Source organism: Lolium rigidum, chromosome 4 (assembly GCF_022539505.1).
Source record: "Lolium rigidum isolate FL_2022 chromosome 4, APGP_CSIRO_Lrig_0.1, whole genome shotgun sequence".
NCBI classification, from domain to species: domain Eukaryota; kingdom Viridiplantae; phylum Streptophyta; class Magnoliopsida; order Poales; family Poaceae; genus Lolium; species Lolium rigidum.
The window spans coordinates 266,561,540-266,579,400 of record NC_061511.1 but is presented as its reverse complement, the minus strand read 5'-3'; the positions used below and the strand labels follow the sequence as shown (position 1 = coordinate 266,579,400).

General features: G+C 42.8%; 1 protein-coding gene across 1 annotated transcript; it reads right to left on the bottom strand.

Annotated features, from left to right (window-relative positions):
* Positions 1 to 9,434: 9,434 nt before the first annotated feature.
* On the bottom strand, positions 9,435 to 12,284 carry LOC124707683. Its single transcript, XM_047239344.1, has 4 exons — positions 12,159 to 12,284; positions 11,581 to 12,040; positions 10,387 to 10,520; positions 9,435 to 10,260 (listed from the first exon to the last, which is right to left on the bottom strand). The coding sequence occupies exons 1-4, from the start codon at positions 12,267 to 12,269 to the stop codon at positions 9,787 to 9,789; spliced, it is 1,179 nt and encodes a 392-aa protein (XP_047095300.1). The 5' UTR covers positions 12,270 to 12,284; the 3' UTR covers positions 9,435 to 9,786.
* Between the last annotated feature and the right edge of the window lie 5,577 nt (positions 12,285 to 17,861).

Below are 17,861 nucleotides of genomic sequence, written 5' to 3'. Positions count from 1 at the left end.
TTATTGCAGTAGGTGGTGATGAACATGAGCACAAAAGGAGGAAGACCCTTCCCTCTATTTCTGTGACAGTTTCTTTCATCTTATGTTTCGAGACGGATGATTTTGTGACGGTTGTGTTTCAATAATTTTATTGCGGCTGGTGATGAACATGTGCACGAAATCAGAGTTTGTGTGTAAAAATTCACATTCCTCTATCTACAACTTTCAAGTGCCTGATATTTTCTAGACCTTCAAAAAACATCTTAGAAAAATAAAATGTGAAAGAAGACCATGCAGAGCAACATTTGATGTGGGGGCTCCGCCAAGTCTAGAGACGTTGACGTTCAGGGAAGGATTATCATCGAAAAAGAATCTTTGTTGGCTTAGAAGAATGGTCGGCGGGACTGGCGGTGCCCCAATAGAGACCGGCCAAGGAGAGTAGTGTTTGTGTGCCGATAGATAGTAATGAGCGGATAAATGGCGGTTGCGAGGCTATGTGGTTAATTAGCATGGTCATGGTGGAGCTTCTTACATCGATAGTTGTCTGAAATGGGAGCACACAGAGGATATATAAGAATGTCAAGAGAGGAGGATCTTTGAAGTATACTGGTCGGTGGCAGCAAAAAGCTTGGGGAGAGATGTGGTTGTATCGACGGTGGTTGAACCCTAGCCCACCGGCAAGGGATCAAACCCTAAGTAATAGGATTAAAAATTTATGCTGGAGGCAATGTTCTCTTAATAGAGACATTTTTGTGGTGATTTTGCGATTTTGTCAATCATGTTGTTCCACGACTCCAATCCTCGTTAGGGTTCCTGTCGACCGGTGTGGTGTTCACGTGTTTATGTTTGCGTTATACAGCTTATATTGGGTGTTCCGGAAAAAAATAGAGAGAGGAGGTGTGTGGTGTTAGGTTTGAGGGAATGAAAAGAAAATAAGATAGTTGGATGGTGATTTAATCGAAAAAATGTAGGAAATTTCAGCTTTCACCCTTATTAGTGACCCGTGATAATATTTTCCATAATCTGAAAAGTTATATCTAAGTGTTAGGACAACATGAAAACTGAATATGGAGATAATTTGGGAGCGCACTCGACAGGGGCCTACCAAATTATGTCAATTTTCATAAAATTCAGTCAAAGGCTAGCAACACCATAGTATTCCTACGGTATGTCGAATATACCCCTAGCAAATTACGGCTTAAGTTTTTTTCCCAGGTTGCTTCCAAGTCACGATAACAAATGGGTATTTCTTGTTGATTTGAAAAAATAATAAAAATAAGATTAAAACGTCAGAAACTAAGAAGTAAATTAAATATGACAATACATTTCAAATAGGACAAACATTTCACAAGATTGAAGTGGAATTTACTCAAAAAGGGACTAAAGGCACTATTGGTTTCACGCAACTGAATACTTCTATCTGAACTTGATGTGGTACTTTTGCACAATCCACGGTACATCAAATAATTTAACCCCTACGGAATTAAGAGATCGGACGGCCCGTCCATATCTGATGTAGTCAAACTCTCTTGCTTCAAAATAATAATGCGGATCTGTGTTTAGATCATGCATGCCAAGTCGCCACTATTAAAAATGATCGCCGCCCTGGAGTTTCGGGACCAACTGCACCGGTTGAAGCCTGGATAGTGGATACAGCCTTTGCAGGAATGCTAGCTTACCTCCCGATCGACAGCGAGGTATACATACAGTATGCACTTATAAATTCAAGGTCATTATGTTATTGTGACAGATAGAGCATGATATAACAATATATATGTATGTATGGAAATGTTCACATCAACACCCTGCGTGCAACCCGTGAGATGATATACTTTGGGTTGGGCATAACGATGAAAGCCTTGGACCTTGAACCGTTCATGTGAGAGATTGCATGAGTCGCATCCTTGTAAATGTAATAAAGCAGCTAGTAGCTAGGTGGAATAAGAGGGAGTCAACTCTAGCCTATGCGAATTAATATATGGAGTAGGTTATTGCTAGAGTGATACTAAATCTGAATATTTTTAAAGGGGTAGTACCCAGAAGGCCGGAAGGATATTTAAGTGGGGGCAATTGTATTGTGCAAACTGAAAGGATATGAATATTTTTCTTGAGAATTTCAGAGAAATTATAAAATTTAAGTGGGGCCTAGCCTACACTCATGTCATCTTGGCTGTTGGCTCCACTCAAGAGATTTTTGTTTCCTAAATGTCTTCAAGAATTTATTTTAGGGGAAAAAGCCACCACTTGTCTTCAAGAACCTTTTTTTTAGAACCCTCTGTCTTCAAGAACTGATGCAGCGGAATGAAATGGGACTTGGAGTTGGCCTCCCTAGCCTTTTTTAGTCTTCTGCGTCTAGTGGGCTTGCATACACGGAGAGATGTGCTGGGCCTGGATGGCTTGGCAGGCCCAGAGTAGCGGTGGAAAGCTGAAACGTAGTACTTCTACGTTGTGTCTCAAGATTTTTCTACATCTTCTACACTACTTAAAAAGGAGGAACATGTTCCCTATTCTACCACTACGACCACCTTTCGTCGTCTGGCTTCGTTCGACACCTTCGCCGCGCGAGCGCGCACATGGGCTAGAAAGCCCAACAAAATCCACCTACCCCTTTTCTCTCGTTCAGCCGTCTCTCTCGCTTCATCCCCGAGGAACCCAAACCCTATCTCCCACAACACCACCACATCCCCTGCGCGCGCCCCTTCACCGCCGCCGCCCATGTGCGCGCCCCTTCACCGCCGCCGCCTCTCCCAGGGATGGAGCCGGACAGGGACAAAGCTGCTTTGTCCCGTGGCTGGTGCCAGCGGCGAATGGATCATGGTGCCTCTGGTGGACGAGTTCGGCAAGATGAGGAAGGAGGAGATCGACATCGACGCGATGGCCGCAGCCTCCGATAGTCTGATCCTTGATGTGATCCTTTCCAACGGCTCCAAGGCATCCAAGCCAGGCAAGAATACCACTCCCTGTCCCCCGCTTCCCACCCACCCTTAACCCATCATCTGATTGGGGATTCTGCATATGTGTACTTTTAGTTCTTTGCATTGATGGGGATGTCTGCAATGATATATCTGTTTGCCCCGGTGAGGAATCATTGAGAAAATTATCTACACAAGAGTTGGTTAAGGATGTAGCTATTAGATCTGTGGTTTCTCTGATGCCTCATATCATCCTTTTTGATGGGGCACGTTACTGTTCAATGCTGTTTACTGAAAGGTGGATCAAACTGAAACAATTGCCTCATTAGATTTTATAAGTGTGCTCCCTCATGATATTTTGGTATGAACTGACTCAATCCAAATGCAGTGAAGCTTTCCTTGAGGATTTACAATGCGGATCTATTCTTATGAAGGAAAGACGCATACTGATTTATTACTTGAGGTAATCTTACTGATTTATTACTTCAGGTGCTATTTGAAAGGATTTTTCTTTGTTATGTTGGCTTAGTATAGCAAAGTGCTCTCCACGAGAAAACTCAAAGGGTGGGAGGGCTAGCATGCTAATAGCACAATGTTTTCTCTTTAGTTCCTTTAGTTTCCGAACAACAAAAACTGAACCCACTTGAAACTAACGTTTCTTAGCTATACCTGTTTGAAACTGAAAAGCAAAACTCTTTTACGAATAGGATTTATGGAAGGTTTTTCTGCAAGAGATTAACATATGATTGTTACGGTACCAGCCCAGGTTTCAGGCTATTCTGGTGTTATCAATGAAGCTAGGGACATAATCTATAGCAGGTTTTCCTCTCTACCACGAAATTGGTTATGAGCACCGGTTAATTTTGCAACACAACAACTATGTTGAGGAGATATAATTGAGTATCTTTGTCGTCTTTCTAGGTTTATGGCCTAACCATATGTTTGTAGTTCTAGATGTACCTCTGTATGTTCAGGTAAACTGAGACTCTTGCTTAAATGATCATTTTATCATTGAGTTCATGATGAAGCAGCTGTGAAGTATGACATGACTTTATTGTGGGAGTTTGTTATGAAGTCACACTTACTGTTTTTCTTTGATGAAAGTATTCTTCATATTGGCACTTAGTATTAGTATGTCAGGTATGCCGAGCGGAGCGGATATTAATTAGAGGATCGAAGGATCTGAGCATCCCCCCCCCCCCGCCGTGATTCGCAACCATTTGTAGCGGCCGCGTCCACAATTTCCGTATTCATGAGGTTGGCATCCCCCTTCCTCACGCGCTCCAGTTCTTCTCCCCCAGCTGTAATCTTGGTGGCTCGGCCAAGGCCTCCCAAAATCTGGGATGGAAGCCTACCAACCTCAGTGTGCCTCGTGTTATGACGGAGGCGTTTTGCCATAATCTTGATCTATTCCTGCACATGCTGACTCCTCCTGCCGCCTCAATGTACAATTTCCTTTGTCTGGTCCAGGAATTACCGCTGATAGCATTGGTTATTTTTAACACACACGTCATTTGTTATTTTGCTATGCAAACTGTTGGTCCTAGCATCAACTTGCATGATGCTTCATCTACTAATTGTCCAGGAATAATGTCAATATATTGGTGCGTGATGCATCTTTGGTAATCATGGTTTACCAAATATTAAATTTAACCCGAGTGAGCCAGGTTATCTGTGTTACTGACTGTTTCAGATTTTTCAAGTTACTAATGCTCTCATATTTATGAATAGTGGTGCCGACCCGGAAGTTGACTGATGTCGGTTCCCACCGTCCGGAGGGTGAGATGGAGCTGGAGGACCTTGGTGCGGAGTACTTGGAGGGCTTCTCCACCTCTGTACATACTGCATCTGATAAAGTAATCATGCCATCCGCCACACATTTCTGTTCCCTAGAAAACGCCTTTTCCTTATATCGTCTCCCTCACTTCATCATCGTCAATGGTAGTGCGAGAAAATCATGATAAGAAAAAATCATAGTAAATCAGGTGACTGGGTGTATGTTAGTAGCATTTAACTTAAGTTTTTTTTATATGTTAGGACATGTTTTAATCGATTGATCCCCTTTTACTATAGGATGAACTCACTTATTGGTAATTTGGGATTACACGCATCTACAGAGCAAGAGCATGGATATAAAATGGGTTGGAGATGGAATTGATCTACTCCAGTGCAGGTTACTTGACCGGTCACTTTAACAACTTGAAGAAAATCATGTTCTTTTACAGATGATAAAAATGTTTTATTTGTTCCAATGGTATGCTATTCTGAATTCATATTATGATGTGGACCATCTGGTGTTCTTTTCCAGCCTTAAGGAGATGCTACAAAATTGCCTAAAAGAGTTTTACTACTACTGAAATTATTAGTCTGTCTTTTTTAAACTAATATTTCCATTTATTAGAATCTTTTTTCTACAACTTTATTTGCTCTGCAAGATACTGCACTGCCTACTAATCTTTGTTAAAGTTGTCTATGATGTTGTATAACCAGAGTTTTGTGCGTATATGCATCAATCTAATTTACTAAGCACACATGTAATCAATGGACTAATATCCACTGATGAGGTCCCAGATAAACAAATAAACAAGCTAAGAAGGTCCTCGTGAAGGTACACAAATGATATGAACTGAAGCTCTACTTTTTAAAATGATTTGAACTGAAGCTCTACTTTTTTATTGGTAGTCCAGTCTGCATTACATAATAAATATCCACACTTATTATGTTATATTCCGACTCTTGTAGTGATCTTGTATGACAAAGATATTGTGAGATAAAGAAATGTTCCAATTTTTGCACACAAATAACAGCGGGAAAATCAATATCAAGTAACAAAGAGCTGGTTTACTAAAGTTTTGTGCAAACTTATATGAAACAGAAACAACAGTGGATGGAACCGGTATGCTCATACCTCGTGGTGACACAAAGCCTTGATCTTAACACATTTTCTTGTTATTGTATTTACATACTTACCTTTTTGCCACTGTATGCAACTATGCATTATCCAACATGGTCAGAGTAAAACCTTTTCGGTAGACTTCCTTATGTGTAGATTTCATTTACTATCTTTCATATTACATTTGTGAAGTGATGTGTTTTAGCAACCTTTGTGCATATAATGTTACTTCCAAAAAGGAGGGACTTAAAGGATATTTATGTTGTCTCTGAGCCGAGTTAAGGCCGATATGACTTAACCAAAGAGGACCATTAATTCTTTCTCTGCTCTGCGCTCAGAAATATATGAAATTGCAATATTTTCTTAGAAGATATGAAATTATAGTATGGAGCTTTATGCATTATTAGAACAATATTATTGATATATGTCTCTGAAAATTCTTGGGGAAGTACTGGTAGTACATATTGTTTGGGGAGCAAAGTTCTACCCTCACACATTTCGGTTCCATCTTTATGAGAAATTGGCACGTGAGTTCTGAAGAAAGTGATTCTTAAACCAGATTTCGGTGACAATTGTTGTTTTTTAATCAATTCTCCGCAACGATTTAAAATCCCAGTGAATGTTCTTGAGTTTTCTGTTATGAGCTATGTTCCTATATTTTGCAGACTCAATAGAAGATAAGCAAGCTGCTGCAGATGTTCTTTGTCACTATTCACAATTGGCTATGGTGTGCATCGGTGATGGAATTTGCCCCACTGATCTTTGGTTCTGTCTTATGAAGGTATATTTGATATATTGTAATGAAATTTTCCACTATAGCATTTTATTCCTTCTTCTTTCACTAGAAAAGCTTGAATTTCTTGATGGTGCACTGTTTATGTGGAGGTGGAGAACATGACATATAATATCTCCATGATGAATTTTTCCAGGAAGAGAACAAGTGTATGTAGTATGTACCACTCTGTTTGCACCTTCACCTCAAAATCTATTGATTATTCATTCTGCTTCAATTGGTTTTTATTTTGTTACATGAACAAGAAAATGGGTGCTCCGCATGCTCAGCAGGAAGGCAGAGGAGGGGCCGGGGAAACCAGAGAGGGCGTAAGGAAGACAACACGGTCATTGGTGGCGGGCTGGCGGCGGCCGGACTGAGGCATGATGGTGGTGGTGCTTGAGGGTGGGCCGCTCCTCCGGAAAGAGATGGCGGCTTGTGATTATATCATAGAGGATGGGGTAACCCGCCAGGTAAGGGACGGGCTGGAGGAGGCTATCTCGACTCGGCCGCGGCGTACCACAGTGGAAGAAAACCACCAAGGCACCGATTCAGAGCAACCCGCCGCAATTCCTGGTGTATCTGGTAATTCAGGGTGTGGTTGAACATCAGTGGCATGGGACTCCACCTGGCCCCACCTTCTGTGTTAAAATGATGGCTCACAAGACTGATCTAATATGCTTTGGAAGATCTTATATTTTTGTAAACGACCCGATGGCAAGTTTCTTTGCCTAATATAATGTAAGTTTTTTGTATTGGTCTCCAGAAAAACGAGGATTGCTTGGAGGGTTATTTGTGCAAAAACTTATTTAAGAGTAACTTGTGTTTGGTTATTTTATTTGTGGGTTAGTTCAATCCAGAGTTATGTGCAATTGAAAGGAAAAGAAAATTGTGAAGGAGAAGAAATCCGACATGTATCATTTTACATCTTGACGCATTTTGGAGCTCGTACAGATGTTGCATTATATCTAGATCCTTTCATGCGTATATCAAGTTAGGAGTTTGTAATGAGTTGATGGCTCAACCGTAATGCTATGCTTAAAATAAAGAAATAGAGCAAACATAGTTTCCTTTAAGGCTTTCCAGTCGTGAGGTTATTTTGTTTTTTCTTAGATATTCACAATTGAAAGGCCGGATGCAGCAGCCGAGGCCTCCCTACTCCACCTCTTCTACCTCGTCTCCCGCCTCTTCTGCCTCTGGTTCGCACTCATCATCGAAGGGGGCAGCTGAGATGTCTCGACATCGACGGCGTTGGACTCCAGCATGTGAACGAACGGACTATAGATGCGACGCAGCGGAGGTTTAAATAACGAAAATTGCGGGCATAAAAACTAAGACGTGAAAAAATTGCGTACATAGATCCATCAAGCACGGCCGCCGCCGTCAAAGAGGGTAACAACGCGTGGGGGGGGGGGGGGGTTAGAGGATTCGCACGGTGGAGGGTGGCTGCAGGGGATGGTTGCCTTCCGCCTCTGCTTTGCCGCGGCGGTAGGCCCTCCTGCCTCCGATTTTCGCCGCACCCGGGTAGCCACCTTAGCCGGTCACGTTTTAAGTTGATGCATTATTTGTTTGTCTATTTTTTTTAAAAAAAAAAGCCAGCTTTCAATAACCGACACGGTGAATCTCAAAATTTTAATATTTCCCTAATTTTTAAATAATAGAAAATAAAAAGGTCGCATGCTAAAAGTTGCTCGCTCATAACAAAAACAAATCGTGCATTAGAAAAAAAATGTTCATGTTGTCAAACAATTGTTCACGGACATTCAAAAAAATGTTTATTATTTTACAAAAATATTCTATTTCCGAAATAGGTTCACCAATTCCAAAAATAAATCATGCATTTCAAGAAATATGAATTACATATGTGCATTGAGAAATAAAACTTGAGGACCCGTGGCAACGCACGGGCATTTGTACTAGTAAAACTTGAAAGGAGTAACATCATATATGGCATCAAAATGAACGATTGAAGATTTAACTAAATTCAAATGTATCTGTACACTAAAAAGTGTCTAGATACATTCAAATTTAGACAAAATTTCAACATCCTTTTATAGTCAGAGATAGTATTGTGAAACTATATTGCAAGAAAAATCTGGTGACACTAATAGAAGTACACTTTATGGACTGATGGAGTAGGCAAAGATAGAAGTACTGCGCTAGATTAACTCAGGAGCAACCTAGTTGGCCAAAGCCAGTCAGAAGGTAAAAATTAAAGAACATAACTGGCAGCCTACACAAAGCACGGTGTCGTATAGGCTATAGATCAACATTGATGGTCAGAGAGACTGAGCCATGACAACTCCATGAGGTACAGTTGATGCAAGTAGGGTCGATGTGATGGACACTGGGGTGGTCAGGTGTGGTTTAAACTTAGTTACTGGTTCAACAAAGTTTAAATCATCAAAGAACTTATGCAACTTCAGTCAATTCAGAAAAGAGCTCAGTCCTGGCCCATGAACAGATCGGATTCACAGTCAAAATATCACAGGAGAGTCCTGTGACCCATGTTCCTTGAACAGATCAGGTTCAGTCAAAATAACATGAATTGAATACAGGTACAGCCCTGATGTAGGAGAGTGGGAACGTGCACTATCCAGAAGGGAAATAATAACTAAGATAATAAAGGAGGAAAAAAGAAAAAGGCAATCCCGGTGCTGGGATTAGTGACTCGGTACTAGCAACTGCTTCTGCAAACACCAAGTGTCGAAGCTATCCCTCCAACACAATTCACAACGCTCGACCAAGAATGCACATTACATAGTACTACCTCAAATGACAGCCTATTAAGAATCTATACATCCAAGCTGTCCCGGTAGATATTCCACTGCACAGATTGAGTGATGGGACATGTACGTCGTTGCTTGGAACTCAGGAGTAGTATTCAGCATGAAAACTATCATGAGAAAAAGAATGATATACCTCTCCAAAAGAATAGCGGAAGTGTGTGTGGTGATGTAACTAATGCTATGATATTACAGCCAAAAAAGTACAACTTGTACCACTAGTTTGTGTATCAGCTCAGAACAAAAGTAGTACCTGGAACATTAATTTGTGCAAACCGTACGAATACAAACAAGCCTATGGTTTTCCAGGATAAGGCTCACCTTGTCAAGGACGCATCCTCGAAGTTTCAGGTTAAGTTGGCTCTTGTATTTTGCCTCAACTCATTGAGATGGACTTATCTTCTCATATTTCACAAGGATAAATTTTCAACATTCTGTTGTAGCTTAGTCATCCCAATCTACATCCCAACCGTCCTTGCTCTTGGTTTGAGATCTTGAAGAAAGGCCATTTGCTGAGATGCTTCCAGCAGGTGCATTATCTGAAGGTCTTGCAGGTGCTTCTTCATCATCCCAGTCATCGTCCCAGCCCTCGTCCCAGCCATCTACTGTGCTTGTAGTGTTGTTTGCACCTGATGGGTCAGGAGCCTGAGATCCCATCTCAAGCTGCTGATATGGGACTCCTTCATCACGCTTTCTCCCTGCGAACTTGCAACAAGCATATACACCCCCAACCAAGACAACAGTGAAAACAAAGAAGTAGGCTCCATAGATCGGCTTCATTGTTGTTGCATAAACTGCAAGCTGCTGGAATTGCTGTTGCCAATCATAAACTGGCTGCCCGATGTGCAAGGAACAAGGCTCTGTGCCAATATTTAGTGTAATCTCTCCACCATTCAGATTGCTATAGCTAATGTTAACCTGGTAATATGAATTGACAGTAAGTTTCAGCAAATCCATATGAATTGAGAATAGCAGTTGACTAAACTATCAGGCATGTAAGAGAAACACATATCGCTAAGGTTAAAACAAATTAAAGTTGCGTACCCTTTTAGATTCACCCTTGCTGAGACTGAGAGGTGGCAACTTCTGCTTGATACTTATATCTGATGTTGCTTTGACATTAACAGTTATGGTATTCTGCCCTGTATTCTTGAGTAAAAAAAATTGTCCACTTGAAGCTGCAAGAATAAACAAATATGAAGCTTTCTCAGACTTGTGGAACAGAAGGTCATACCAGATACTCCATATTATGAATTATAACCATTTTTAACTGTCAGAGAAAACAAACATAACATTTCTTCAGATTAAGTAAAGTAAAGGCAATGCTAGGCAGTTCATGCTATGATTTTAGCTAGGAGAAATTAAACATGTGCACATCAAATTGTTTGTCAAATTACTTGCATGCTATTATCTGGAGATTCTCAATATCTACAGCAATATTGCCTTCACTAAAAAAGGTAACCAGTATGTCCTCTTATGCAATAACTGCTGTACAAAATTGTATCAATGAAAGCCCAGTGATTCTTCATGCAGCAAGAAGATGAGTTCCTTCAAGCACAATGTACCACGCCACCATCTTACTGTACCACCAGAATGAGCCGTAATTACGCAATGATAACAAGGAAGACCACACTGCTTAAGTTTCTAACTGTACAATGCACTACGAAGATAAAAATGGCGAACAACCATAATGAATCCATTTACACAGGACATAACCATCTTGTTGACCTTGCTGGATAATTGGTTGAACCCCCTCTTTTATTCACGAATGGAGTAAGATCTTGAAATTTTCAGAGATCTCAGCTTAAGATATCTACTTCTGAAGACAAGCCTATAACATCTCAGGTTTGATTTGAAGGTAATGGCATGTATGTTCTGATATATTCAATAGATTGCAGTGTCAATATAGTCGCCTGTTCTCAATAAAAGCACATGAAATGAGTTTCAGCAACTATCTACATTCTCAGTAAAATGTTTAGAGACTCCTTTCTGGCTTTGCACTTGAAGGCAAATATCTAGGGTCAATCGTTCACGCTACCTATGGCTCATGCCAACGCTCATATCCACATTCATGACTAAAACATCAATGTCGAAGTTACAGGAAACATTTTGCATCATCACACTAAGTGACACAGAAAATGAACCCTGGAAAAATCTCTAGCATGGACATATGTATTGAAACAAATAACTCAGTGACTTGAAGCTTAAAGATTAAAGATAACCAAGTAGAAACATTACCAGTCTTAGATATCTGAAGGCAAGCAGACAATTTCCCATCAATCAAACATGTGTCTACTGGATCAATACACTTCTCCAGCACCTCTTCTGGTTCACCCGGCTTCTTCTTCCCAGGACTTCCTCCTTCACCACCCGGCGCGCCGGTCGATTCAGGACCTCCTGGAGGGGGGCTCGCCTTGGGCACTTTCGTCGATGGCACCGGCTGTCCAGAGACCTGCGCTTCACCCCCTTGCTGCCCCTTATCCTCTGGCGCAGCTGACGGTGGCGGTGGAGAATCCTTTGGTGTTTGTGTGGTTTCTGGTGGTGGCGGTGTTTGTGTTTGCGTTGCTTTCTCTGGCGGTGTTTTCTGGTGCTGTTTGTCGGCCACAGGATTCTGCACTGCAGCTGACGACTTCCCCGATTCCTTCGAAATGGGACTCTTCTCAGATCCAGCCGTGCCAGCGGTAGGTGCAGGGGCTCCCTGGACAGATCAAAATAACAGCAAGATCTATAGCTCGTCTTCTTATTCTCTCCGAATAACACTACCCATTCCAGTAATTGATCTAAGCAAGGTGACTGGAACAGCTGCGATTCCTCACCTCGCTGGAGCGGGGCTTCTCGCCCTGCAAAACCCTAGCCGCCTCGGGGCGAGGAAGCAGGGCGAAAGCGAGGAGGAGCGCCGCAAGCGCGGCGAATCCGAAGGAGCCCATCGAATTGCGCAGGAGCGGGGGGCGTCAGCCGGTCCGTTGTCGAATCCGGCGGCGCGGGGGCGGCGTGGATCGCATCGGCGGGAGATCGGGATCTGGAGGGGACCGGATCGCCGCGTACGTGTTGAGACCTCCGCCGGGTCGAGATCTCTGTGGGGTTGGAGCGCGCGCTTCGATCGATGCACGGAGGAGGCGGCCTTGTGGGACGAAGAAGAAGAGGACAGGAGGAGGAGGAAGAAGAGTTGCTCCGACGCCAAACTCGCGCAAAGTACAAGAGAGACTTTGGACAGCCGCCCACTCGGGCGATTTACACAAAAATAACCCAAAAGTGAAAGAAAAGCACAGACTGACCCTCCGGCGAAATTATTTCACCCATCTAACCCTTTTGTGTGGCGCCCCTCCCATGGGCGCCACACATGGCAGTGTGGCGCCCGTGCCTGCGGCGCCACTCTCCTAGCCGACGTGGCGCCCTTGACGCTGAGCTGGTGCGTCGATCCGACGTGGCGAGCATGTGTGGCGCCCTTGGGAGGGGCGCCACACTACTCTATTTATATAATTTCTGTCTAGAGATAACAGAAGACTGTGGTAGCTCAATCGGATGAAGCCTTTGCTTCCCCATCCCAGGTCATGTGTTCAAATCTCCACACCACCTGAATTTATTTTTATTTTTAAAAATTATGCTAGACATTGTAGTATTGTAGTATGTTTACAACACTAGTAAGTATGCACGTGCGTTTTTGTCTAAATGCAAATTGGTCTCATTAGTTGAATCGTCCATATAAAAATAGTGTGTTCCGTATTCGAGTCACCTCTCTTATTCTTCCTCCTTACTTCAGTAATGCGGGTAGTGACTCTAGGCGGAACATCGAGTGCTGACTCTACAGCCAAAAGCCTAAGCCCAAAAGTGTTGGACGATCCATGAATTATATTCAACAACAATAATATAACAAATCAGGAATATTGGTTACACGCTCTTATTCATCATCATCACCATGATATACAAAAACAAATCTAAATACTTGCTTATCCATTTTATTCCCCGCAACAAAATATATTCTACATCCTTTGCATGTATTCTAACTTTCTAAGCACTGGTGTAATGTACATGATGATATAATGAATAATAAGATCGACGGATGTTCCTATTATATATCTTGGAACGAAATTCTTCAGCTAAAAAGTTAGCATATATGTAACTGAATTTCTCAAGCAATAAACAATTGATCGACTGCAGTAGTTGTACTAACCAAAGGAATACCCCCAAGGATGAGTCCCAAATCACCAGATATATGTTCAGATGTATACTGACACAAAAATACCATATGTAAGAATGTATCATGTAGAAAGTGCCAAGTAGTCTCTTAGAAATTCAGATCACAAAAAATTCAGATCGCACGCTGGCGAATGAGGTTTTGATCACTCTTTAGTCCCAACCGAACAGTGGCATGGTAGAAATGTATATTTTCTTAGCCAAGTACTCAGTTGTGATTTCATGTTGAGCAGGCCTAGAAACCACCACTTACTCCCAACTTTATGTTCGATCAACATGTTATGAGTATGGTCCTCCAAATTATTTTTATCATGATTTTCATGCACACTTGGTACTATGTAGAAAATATAGTATCCATATTTTGATGAGTTTACTTGCTCTTGCAGGCTATAAATTCATCTAGTCCTCAGTTCCTTCGAAGACTTGATGCACGGAGCTTGAGGAGAGTTCGCATTAATGAGCAAATTGTGCAGCTAGTACCGAATGCTGAGGTCACAAAGTGTTCTTATTTAATTTACCAGCATTTGGTCACATTTTTTTCACTCGTATAATTGTACTTTGAATCTACAATTTTCTCAAAAGAAGTTTTTGTGAATTAACAATTTTCTAAATTTATTTACTTGAGCTCTTGTATTGTCTAGTCTCGTAGAATTGCTCATTATTAATTTTACACAAGAATACTTCAGATGTTGTTTTTCACCTCAAATTTTGTTTATTAACAATTCATCTGTCAATTGTTATGATGCGTACGTTCCAAGTTCTGTTGCGATGCATAAAACTATGGGCTAGGAGGCGAGGACTTCATTGCCATGTATGTGGTATAATAATGTGCGCTACTGATTGTGATTCAGCTGTAACCTGGTCTAACCGTTTCATGTCTTATGCCATTTTTCAGCTGCTTGGTTTCTTTGCTGGGATTCATTTGGCGATTCTTGCAGCATATGTTTGTCAGAAATATCCTAATGCCTCTGTCAATAGTTTGTTCACCATGTTCTTTGAGATATTTGCTAACTGGCCTTGGCAAATTCCAGTAGACCTGCATGGTCAGCCATTTAAATGTAGGCGTCCGGATGGGTGTTTAATGCCCATAGTGATGCCTTGTACTCCACCGGAGCTCTGTGTGTCTAATATGACAGAAGGTACCTTCAGGAAGATCAGAGAGGAGCTTATGCGTGGTTATACTTTGACAAAGGTCAGTAAGTGTAGATAGTTTCACTTATAGTTGTGATCTTCCTGCCTTTTGAAGTTTGGTGGTGGTCAGATTCCAAAGTGGGCGCCCTTTTTTTTTTCCTTCATGTGATCTGGAGGTTTTGTAAAATTATTTTAAAGGCGGTTTCATCTAGAACACTATATGCTATAGATATTTAGTCATTTATTGTGACCGTTGCTGATATGTAAGCGAGGTTTGTCAGCTTGCTTATGCTTGCATAAAGTAAATCTTTTTCTGCATGACTGTACCTCGTGATCACCGTGGTGCTAGCTGTTTTGTAGAGTATTTTATTCAGTTTGCAAGCAAGAGATGATAAAAAAAAAACTCTACAAAACAGTACGAGGCTAGATTTCATGTTTTAAACATACTACAATACTACAATGTCTAGCATAATTTTTAAAAATAAAAATAAATTCAGGTGGTGTGGAGATTTGAACACATGACCTGGGATGGGGAAGCAAAGGCTTCATCCGATTGAGCTACCACAGTCTTCTGTTATCTCTAGACAGAAATTATATAAATAGAGTAGTGTGGCGCCCCTCCCACGGGCGCCACACATGCTGCCACGTCGGATCGACGCACCAGCTCAGCGTCAAGGGCGCCACGTCGGCTGGGAGAGTGGCGCCGCAGGCACGGGCGCCACACTGCCATGTGTGGCGCCCATGGGAGGGGCGCCACACAAAAGGGTTAGATGGGTGAAATAATTTCGCCGGAGGGTCAGTCTGTGCTTTTCTTTCACTTTTGGGTTATTTTTGTGTAAATCGCCGCCCACTCGCGCCGAAGTGTTCTGGTCGCAGTTGACTCGAGATTTTTTGCTGGTGGATTTGGTTCCGTTTGGGGAAATTTTGCTAAATTTCACTGTCAGTCCAGAACAACCCTTTTTTTTTTTTGCCTTTCTGACATGCAAAATAGGGCAACTTGTTTGCAAAAAGTATAACTGATCCCGGGAACAAGTGAACCTGCTTCCTAGACCATCCATTAGCGCCAAGATCGGTGGTACCTTAGAGCGTCTCCCTTTGTTTGCGTCCGCCCGGCGAAAATTCTCCAACGGGGCGACGCAAATAAACGCTAAGCGACCGTTTGCGTCCGTCGGGGCGAAAAATGCATCTGGTACCACCTACAGCGGGCGACGCAAAGTGACCGGGTCGTTCGCGGCGACGCAAACTGGCCCAAATATGCGCCTCGGATGTGTCTGTGCGGACGCGCAAGGTGTCCGCTCACGTCTGGCGGACGTTTCGTCGGGCCCGCCTGGCAGTGACCCTGCGTCGATGCGTCTTCTCAGGCGCGCCAGCGACTGGCGCCGAGGCATCGCTTCGGCAGTCTGCGACACGTTAATGGCGATGCTTCGGCTGCCGAGCGGCTGCCGCCCACCTCCGCCAACGCAGTAATGGCGACGCCACGCGTCCCACGGCTGTCTCCTGCCTCCGGCCTATATAAAGAGGGTGCACGTTCGTCTTCCTCATCCACTCCTTGAAGCAAACCCTAGCCGCCACAAGCTCCATTGTAGCGCCGCCTAGCTCTTCCTGCGATGCAGCCAGGCCCGCAAGGAAGTCCATGGCGGGTCCTGGTGGCTGATACGTCTCAAACCTATCTATAATTTATTATGTTCCATGCTAGTTTTATGACAATACTCACATGTTTTACATACACTTTATATCAATTTGATGCATTTTCTGGTACTAACCTATTAACAAGATGCCGAAGCGCCAGTTCCTGTTTTCTGCTGTTTTTTGATTCAGAAATCCTACACAGGAAATATTCTCAGAATTGGACGAAACAAAAGCCCACGGTCTTATTTTCCACGGAGCCTTCCAGAACACCGAAGAGGAAACGAAGAGGGGCCACGAGGCGGCCACACCATAGGGGGGCGCGGCCACACCCCTGGCCGCGCCGCCATATGGGGTGGGCCCCTCGGGCGTCCCCCGACTCTGCCCCTTCGCCTATATAATCCTTCCGTCGTGAAAACCCTATTACCGAGAGCCACGATACGAGAAAAGTTCCACAGACGTCGTCGCCATCAACCCCATCTCGGGGGTTCTGAAGATCACCTCCGGCACCCTGCCGGAGAGGGGAATCATCACCGGAGGGCTCTACATCACCATGCCCCCCTCCGGACTGATGCATGAGTAGTTCATCCTTGGACTATGGGTCCATAGCAGTAGCTAGATGGTTGTCTTCTCCTCTTGTGCTATCATGTTTAGATCTTGTGAGCTGCCTATCATGATCAAGATCATCCATTTGTAATGCTACATGTTGTGTTTGTTGGGATCCGTGAATATGGAATACTATGTCAAGTTGATTATCGATCTATCATATATGTGTTGTTTATGATCTTGCATGCTCTCCGTTGCTAGTAGAGGCTCTGGCCAAGTTGATACTTGTGACTCCAAGAGGGAGTATTTATACTAGATAGTGGGTTCATGACTCCATTGAATCTGGGACAGTGACATAAAGTTCTAAGGTTGTGGATGTGTTGTTGCCACTAGGGATAAAACATCAATGCTTTGTCTAAGGATATTTGTATTGTTTACATTACACACAGTACTTAATGCAATTGTCTGTTGATTGCAACTTAATACTGGAAGGGGTGCGGATGCTAACCTGAAGGTGGACTTTTTAGGGATAGATGCATGCTGGATAGCGGTCTATGTTCTTTGTCGTAATGCCCTAAGTAAATCTCATAGTAGTCATCATGATATTTATGTGCATTGTTATGCCCTCTCTATTTATCAATTGCCCAACTGTAATTTGTTCACCCGACATGTTATTTATCTTATTGGAGAGACACCACTAGTGAACTGTGGACTGATGTCTACGGGTGCTTCTATTCTTGTAGACAGTGTTGGGCCTCCAAGAGCAGAGGTTTGTAGAACAACAGCAAGTTTCCCTTAAGTGGATCACCCAAGGTTTATCGATCTTAGGGAGGAAGAGGTCAAAGGTATCCCTCTCAAGCAACCCTGCAACCACAAAGCAAGAAGTCTCTTGTGTCCCCAACACACCTACTACACTTGTCAGATGTATAGGTGCACTAGTTCGGCGAAGAGATAGTGAGATGCAAGTAATATGGATGAGTATGAGTGGTAATAGCAATCTGAATAAAATATGGCAGCAGTAA